At 41.6% G+C, this 8,022-nt stretch overlaps 1 protein-coding gene across 1 annotated transcript; it reads right to left on the bottom strand.

Annotated features, from left to right (window-relative positions):
* Window positions 1-1,578: 1,578 nt before the first annotated feature.
* Window positions 1,579-3,159, bottom strand: LOC122645790 (cytochrome P450 94A1-like). Its single transcript, XM_043839193.1, has one exon. It carries the CDS (start codon window positions 3,157-3,159, stop codon window positions 1,579-1,581), a length of 1,581 nt encoding a protein of 526 aa, XP_043695128.1.
* Between the last annotated feature and the right edge of the window lie 4,863 nt (window positions 3,160-8,022).

The raw sequence follows: 8,022 nt of genomic DNA, 5'->3' as shown, positions 1-8,022 counted from the left end.
GAGGGCATTTGTTAACTTTTGTGAAACTCAGGGGAGTACGTAAAATTTTCTAAAACTGAGAAATATTTTTATAATTACGTGATATCAGGGGTGGTACGTGAAAATTTAAGTATAAAAATTAGAACGGGAGTTCAAACCCATTTCAATCCCATCCCCCTATTTATTGATGTAAATGCTGCCCTATTAATTATGCTATCCCCATCCAAATGATTATATGATCCATGGAACCTGCCATGTTCTTAATTAAATCACGGTCATGATTCAGAGAACCTGTCATGTTCTTGTTCTTATTTAAATCACTATGCTTTTATTTCAAAGGCATTGAGTGAGTCAATTTCGACCCTACTCCCCCCAACTTTGAACAATTTTTAAGGGAAGTATTAATCTCTTGTTTAGATAAGAATTGGAAGAGAAGGAAAGAGAGAGAAGTTTTAGGGAAAGAAAACAAATAGATTTCGATATTTGTTTGTGGTCTCTACCCTTGTTTGCGGTTTCGTCTTATCATAAGATGTTAGTTGGGTGACCTAATATCGATCATGTGGTAGATTAGTTTTTTTTGTGGGTAAAATGTGGTAGATTAGTTAGGACTTAAATTTTAGTTTATAAACAGGTTGCATGGTATATATGTTAATTACTTGTCACATTTCATGTCGCGAGTATATAAGCTTTAAAAATTCATAAAAATGTATGGGAGAAAATAATTGAGTTTTAATATGAAAAGTGACAATTTTGTCTTATATAGTTTGTCGTTGTTTCCTCACCTTCTTGACTATAAGGGGCATAACTTGGGCTGCATTAGGCTAATCGGAGTAAATAGATTTCAGTCCCTAATAATAAGTCAGAGTAGGATGTTAAAATATTGTCCTAATGTCAAGATCATGGTAAAATCTGACTGGCTTAGATATTAAACAACTTAGATTTTGTGGGCTTTATTTGACTGATAATTGATTTTTTTTTCCATTTATTTTGTATCTTAGAGTCAACTTTTTGAATACTATAATGGGTCCGTAAAGCTTTTCTTAATAATAGTGATAAACACGAATTCTACGTTAACGGTGAATTTCTGAGAATAGTAAGTGAGGTTTATCTTTTGAAAAATATGGGCAAAAGATCTTTGGTTGATCGTGTGACCCTGCACCAGCATAGGAGTCAATAAGAATTTTTTTGTTAAAAAATCGTATATATGGATGGAGTCAATGAGACAGCGCACATAGGGCATCAATATGTATGAGATTTTCCATTAATTGGGGGTGGTAATTTCATTGGTTAAGAATATATAGAATTTTTTTTTTTTTGATTGAGAAACAAACAATTATAAATTATAAAACTAGATAAAAAAATTAAAATATTTCTATTTTAAATATCTTCTTTATTAATTTGTTTGTTGTGAAACAATCAATCTAACATTATTGGCCTATTACAAACAGAAAAATTAGAATCCAAACTAAGTAGGATTTAACAAGTGAAAGGAATTTCCCTAGCTAGCTTTATCCCCCTTAATTAATTATCAAAGAAAACAGAGCACTTGTTTGAAGCTCAAACAAAAAAAAAAAAAAAACAGATTCACGTACTACTCGATCACTTTCTCTCTTCGATCCTCACCGGAAAACCTCCTTTCATCTTGGAAGACAAGTAAGAAACGAAAAGCGGATCGAATTCCTTCTCGGCCGGCACCACCCGATATTTCTGCATCACACCAGCAACTATCCTCTGCATCTGCAAGAAAGCCATATCTTTCCCTAAGCAGATCCTGGGACCTCCTTGGAACACTGGGTATGTGTATGGATCCTTTCCCACAAACTTCAATTTGCCTGCAGAAGGTGAGTTTTGGGTTTCGGTTTCCTCCTTCTCAAGCCACCTCTCCGGCCGAAACTCCATGCAGTCTTTGCCCCATATCTTCTCCATCCTTCCCATTGCATAGGGAAAGTATGTTACTCCCGCTCCCTTCTTCACAAAGGTACCGTCGGGGAGAACATTGTCGGCGGCTGCGAATTTTGTGTCATTTGGGACCGGCGGATACAACCTCATGGTTTCGCAGATGGCTGCATGGGTGTAAACTACGTGCTTCACATGGTCGTAATCAAGAGATTCTGGCTTCTCCTTCAACTCCTTCATCAACTCCTCTTCCACACGAGGGTTGCGAGAAACTAACAAGAAGAACCATATCAAGGCAGCTGATGTGGTATCCCGGCCAGCTAAGATAAAGCTGATCACCATATCTGTAGCAAAACGTTCATCAGAATGGCCAGAGTTCAAGATTCTTGAGAGGAGGTCCTGTGTTTCTAGTGAAGATTTCTTCTCTTCCAGTTCTCTTCTCTTTTCTCGCACAACCTTTGTTGCGAATTCACGGACTGTTGCGTTTGCTTCTCGTAAACGTTTCTCCGACCCGATATCAAGTGCCCGTTTAAGCTTCCACAAGGGTGGGAATATGTAGTGAAACCTCTCGCTGCTCAATTGGGTAGCAGCTTCGAATGCTTCGGCGAATTCTGATCTTGGCTGTGGGAAGGATGAGGACAGACACGCCGGGTCATAACCAAAAGCAATTTTGCAGACGTTGTCGAATGTAAATCTCTGAAGGATGTCTTGGAGATCAAGTACATAATTATTAGAAGCAGCCTCGGAGAGTAAGGGAAGGAGACGGTCGAAGACCTCGTCTTCCACAACTGTTTCAATAAACTTGCGGAGAGATTTGGTGTTGAATTCATGGCTGGAAATCTGTCTCTGAAACCTCCAGTTATCGCCGTCGGCGTTAAAGATGCCATCGCCAAGGAAATTGGTGAGAGTGTCTCTAAAGAAGTCACCTTTTGGGTAGAGGTTGAATTCGTTTTTGAGAATGTGTTGGACGTTGGCCGGGTTAGTGGTTACGAGCTGAAGATGGCCAAGAGGGCGATGTAGGAGGATGTTTCCATTGGGACTATCTTGAAGAAGTTGTGTTGCCCATTGGTTGAATCTCTCTTGGTTAGCAGAAATGGCAATTGATTGACCCAACAATGGATATGATTTCGGGAATTTGGTGGTGGTTGTTATTTGAGATGATGATGAAGAAGAAGACTTCTTGATCTTTCGCAGTTGAGTGAAGCTGCTAGTTTTAAGGAAGAAGAAGAAGAGTGGGAAAATGACTAGTAGAAGAGACGCTAAAAACTCAAACTGAAACATCATGAACGATGGATGGGCTTGTTGTTATGAAGATCGAAGACAATTACTTCTCTGCCTGAATCGTAGTATTACGTAGTGATTTTATAGGCCAGAAAGCTTTGACAAAGTCAACTAGGAGGCAAGTTTTCCACCAATTTGGATCCTCCACACTCATTGAGTCATTGGTAGTCTATATTGACTATGACTATCGAAGCAATTCATCCTCAATAATTAACAAAATCAATAAAGGCAACCTAGCCATCAAGGCGTTCCCACTATTCACTGAATTACCAAATCATCAAAGGCAACCTAATAAATGAACCTATGTCAGGTCAAGTATATTCATTCCTTAAATACTCTATATAAAACATTAAAAGAAAAAATATATATAAATAATATATATGGGAAAATTCAGAGAGAAAAAAAAAATATTAGAGTACGTATCACAAATCTATGAATTCTGATTGTTCAATTTATGGAGAAGACATGAGTTACAATACATACAAGTTGTTATATACCATAACTATCTTGTAAGGATAAGACATGAAAGGGAGGGAAAATGATCGCTTCACAAGTTTTAGCCAACTAGTGTAATTACAGTATGATGGTGGCTAAAAGCGTGCTTTCAAGTATAAGATAGGGTGTATATTGACTGACATAGTGGCGTCGGATGGATACAAATGCCATTTACACTCCAGGTCGTTATTCTTGCCTATGACTTTTCTGAATCTGCTTTATTCTATCTTAGAGGAATAGTTAGGTAATATCAACTAACAAGGGTAGGATAGAGGACGAAAATTTATGTCTAATCAATAATCAATACAATCGGAGGCGAGTGAGATTAAACCCGAGGGAAGTGTTACCGGAGCGCTAGGGATCTTGGGAGTCTGAGGGGATTGGGTTTGGTGTGGTCATGGCCAGCAGGCCATTAGCTTTGGCTAATGGTCCCTCATCTGGGCGAGGAGGAGTTGGTAGGAAGGGAGGTTCGGGTGAAGATGGTGGTGCGGTGGCGGTTCCGGGCCCTGTGGAGGATGGCGCTGAGGGTGGTGGGGGTCAGTTACAGCAAGAGGGAGTGGTTTCTTATGGAGGTAAGGAGTGCTAGCCGTGGTTTTGACTGGGGAGGCCTCAGGTGCGAGTGGGGATGCAGCTGGCTCGAGTAGGACGACAGGTGTTGAAAGCAGGAAAGGAGTGCCTTGGGGCATCTTTGTTCTCTTCTAGGGCGCCTTCCGTCAGTGGAGAAGGGCTTGAACTGAGATTCATTAAGCCAGCGATGGTCAATGGCAAGTGCGTAGCCCAGTGTTCTACTGCAGGGTTACAGGGGGAGTTAATTAAATGGAAAAACACGTTGCTGGGACATTTTATTGGGAGGAGGCCTAGTTTTGTCTACACTAAGGAGATTCTTTTAAAACAATGGAAGCTAGCTGGGCATGTGGATGTGAAGCTGTTGGATAGTGGGTTCTTTGTATTTCGTTTTAGCCTGGAGGAGGATAAGATTAGGGTCCTGGAGGGAGGGCCTTGGGCGGTACAGAAAAGGCCAATAATCTTGAGGCCATGGAGTCTAGATATGAAGCTGAAGAAAATCAGTTTGAGTTCAATTTCGGTGTGGGTTTGTTTATCCAATCTGCCATTCCATTTCTGGTCTGCAGAGGCATTAAGTTCAATTGGTAGTGTTATTGGGAAGCCTATTGTAACGGATAAAATGACAAAATCTCAAGAGCGCTTGTCGTGTGCTCGGATTTGTGTGGAAGTGGATGCTGCGTGTGACTTTCCAACTGCAGTGGCAGTCCATAATGAGAATGGCTCGGTGTTTTCCCAACGGGTTGTGTATGAGTGGAAGCCTCCTCATTGTCAGACGTGCTTGGTGTTTGGACATCACTCTATTTAGTGTGAAGGTGGATAGGTAGGAAGGGCTGAGGAAGAGAGAATTATCAGGAGGGAATGGTGAGTTAAGAAAGGGCAGGTGGGTAACAGGTCTGGGCCAGATATCCATCAGCAGGAGCATGTGGAAGGAGATGGGGAGCGACCGGTGCCGGAGAAGAGGTTATTTCAAAACTTGAATTCTCGTGGGAAGTCTATCGTTATAGGGAACTCGTTTAGAGTCCTTGCTTCGATGGGGGGGAGCAAGAGGAGGTTGTTGAGATGAATAAGGAGAGATCAGGTGGGGAGCTAAATTCGTATCTGAATATTCTTTTGGTTGTGGACTGCGATGAGGATTCTTTGGCTCTTGATAATAGGGAGGATGTGACACTTGGCTCTCCTCTAGTGGCTGGTTCAAATAAGGAAGGGAATGGGATGGGTGATTCGCATTATTCCATTAAAGGTGGGACTCCTAGTGGCGTGGAGGTGGATTCGGTTGAGCAGGAGAGAGGAGATAAGATAGAAGCAATGTGTAAGAAGGGAAGGGCTCAGATTACCGTGGAGGAAGGTGTCCAGCTTGCACGGGGGTCTCTGGAATGAAAGGCACAGAGAAGCCATGTGGATGTGGAGGAAGGTGAAATAGAGGAGGACTCTGATCGTCTCTCTAAAGGTATGGTGCACGATTCCCAGAGTTATAATCATATTGAATCCTTGGATAAGAATTTGAAAGTGGACCAAAATAGGGAGGTGGTTATTGCCCATAATTTAAGGAAGAGAAGGGTTGTACCGACGTCTAAGGCCCAGAGGGTGGTTTTAAATAATACATTGAACAAGAAATTAGATGGAACGGCTTTAGGAGGGAAGAAGCCAGGTGGGACCCACTTTTTAAATATTGCTAAATGAAGTGTTTGGCGTGGAATGTTAGAGGCATGACTGCCTCTATCAAACGGTTGGGGGTTAAGAAGGTCTGTGTGGATAATCAAATCAAGTTAGCTTGCCTATTAGAGACTAAAGTGAAGGTGGAAAATTGTGCATCTATTTTTGACCATTTTATTACAGATTGGAAGTACTTGCACAATAGAGAGGCTAATTCTTCTATTCAAATATGGATAGGTGGGATCCTAAAGCTTTCAGTGTGGAAGAAATCCAGAAATCCAGGCAATTTATTCATGCTCGGGTATCTGTTATGGGAACATCTATCTCATTTTTTTGTACTGCAGTGTATGCGGATAATTCGATGGATGGGAGGAAGGAATTGTGGAGGGATGTAGGGACACTAGCTAATTCTATGGTGGGGTCTTGGGCTATGCTAGGAGATTTTAATGTGGTGAGGAGCCAAAGAGAGAAAGTTGGAGGGGATCCAATTCGGCAGGAGGCAGTTGATGATTTTAACTCCTTTATTGATGACTCAGGACTGGTTGACTTGAAATGGAAGGGGGTAGGGCTGACTTGGAATAATAGACAAAGTGGGGTTGATAGAATATGCTGTAAATTGGATAGGGTGGTGGTAAACCTAGCCTGGATGGATGCACTGCGGTCTTCTGAGGCAGTGTTTATCCCTCCAAGTCTGTTTGACCATTCCCCTGCAGTGCTTGCTATTTTAGACAAGGTTAATTTCGGCCCTAAACCTTTCAGGTTTTTTTAGGCCTGGATTGGAAGAGATGGGTTTGATGATGCGGTGGTCGATCAGGGGCTGGGAACAGGCTATTGACATGTCTTGTAATCCCATTCTTCGTTTTGCTACCAGGCTGAGAAATGTTAAGAAGGAATTAAAGAAGTGGAACAAAGAGAGTGTAGGAGATGTGTTTGCTGCGATAAAGGTAGCAAGAGAGGAGCTAAACCAGATTCAGAGCACACTTGGTGCGCATCCAGATGACCCGAATTTGGTTGCTATGGAGACTCAGGCTAAGGTGAAATTGTGGGAAGCATTAGCCATTAAGGAAAAATTTTTAAAAGAGAAGTCAAGGATAAAGCATATTCAGTTGGGTGATGGGAATGACAGCTATTTTCACAAATCTATGACCTATAGGCAGAATAGAAATCATATTCTAGAGATTCAGGGGGAAGGAGGAGAATTGGTGAAGGATCCCAATCTCATAAAGGGAGAAGTTGTGTCCTTCTATAAGAAGTTGTTTGGGGTAGATGCTGATGACAGAGGGTTTTTTCATGATTCGGTTCCATTACAAGGAGGGTTGTCGTTACCAGATCAGGAAGCTCTTGTTGGGAAGGTGACTAATAAGGAAATTATGGAAGTGGTGTTTGCTATGAAGAATTCCAAGGCACCAGGGCCTGATGGATTTGGGGCTGCTTTCTTCAAACATTCTTGGGCTGTAGTGGGTGAAGACCTGACTTTGACAGTAAAGTGGTTCTTTCAAAAGTCTTCCCTCCCTGGCTCGATTAATGCTACTTTTATAAGCCTGCTTCCCAAGGCTAGTGATGTTTCTTCTTTTGCTGGGTATAGGCCTATAGCTCTGTGTAATCTGTTGTATAAGATAATTACCAAGATTCTGTCTAATAGATTACAGAGAGTTGTTGGGCAGGTGGTTAGTGATTCCCAATCTGCTGTCATTAAAGGAAGATCTATTGTGGACAATATCTTGGTGTGTCATGATGTGGTTAGAGGAATTGAGCAGAAAGGTACAAGCCCTACAACTGTATTGAAGGTGGATCTCCATAAAGCATATGACTCTCTTAGCAGAAAATTCTTATTTGCCATTTTGGAAAGAATGGGATTTCCAGTGAAATTTATTGGGTGGGTGAAGGCTTGTGTAGACTCTCCTTGGTTCTCTATTATGCTGAATGGCAGCCCTGCTGGCTACTTCAAGGGGGGAAGAGGAATCAGGCAAAGGGATCCCATTTCCCCCTATCTCTTTACTATTGCTATGGAAGGTTTTTCAGCTCTAATGAGGAAGTTGGAAGTAGAGGGAAGGATCAGTTTATTACCTAGGTGTAGGAGTTCACATTTATCCCACCTCATTTTTCAGATGATCTGATGATGTTTCTGAAGGCCGCTAGTGACTCTATTTCGGC

Source organism: Telopea speciosissima, chromosome 1 (genome assembly GCF_018873765.1).
Source record: "Telopea speciosissima isolate NSW1024214 ecotype Mountain lineage chromosome 1, Tspe_v1, whole genome shotgun sequence".
NCBI lineage: Eukaryota > Viridiplantae > Streptophyta > Magnoliopsida > Proteales > Proteaceae > Telopea > Telopea speciosissima.
The sequence above is the reverse complement of the archived record's forward strand: the minus strand, read 5'-3'. Positions and strand labels throughout refer to the sequence as shown.

Coding starts and splice junctions, on each gene's coding strand:
- LOC122645790 (XM_043839193.1), bottom strand. CDS start 3,159: ATGATGTTTCAGTTTGAGTTTTTAGCGTCTCTTCTACTAGTCATTTTC.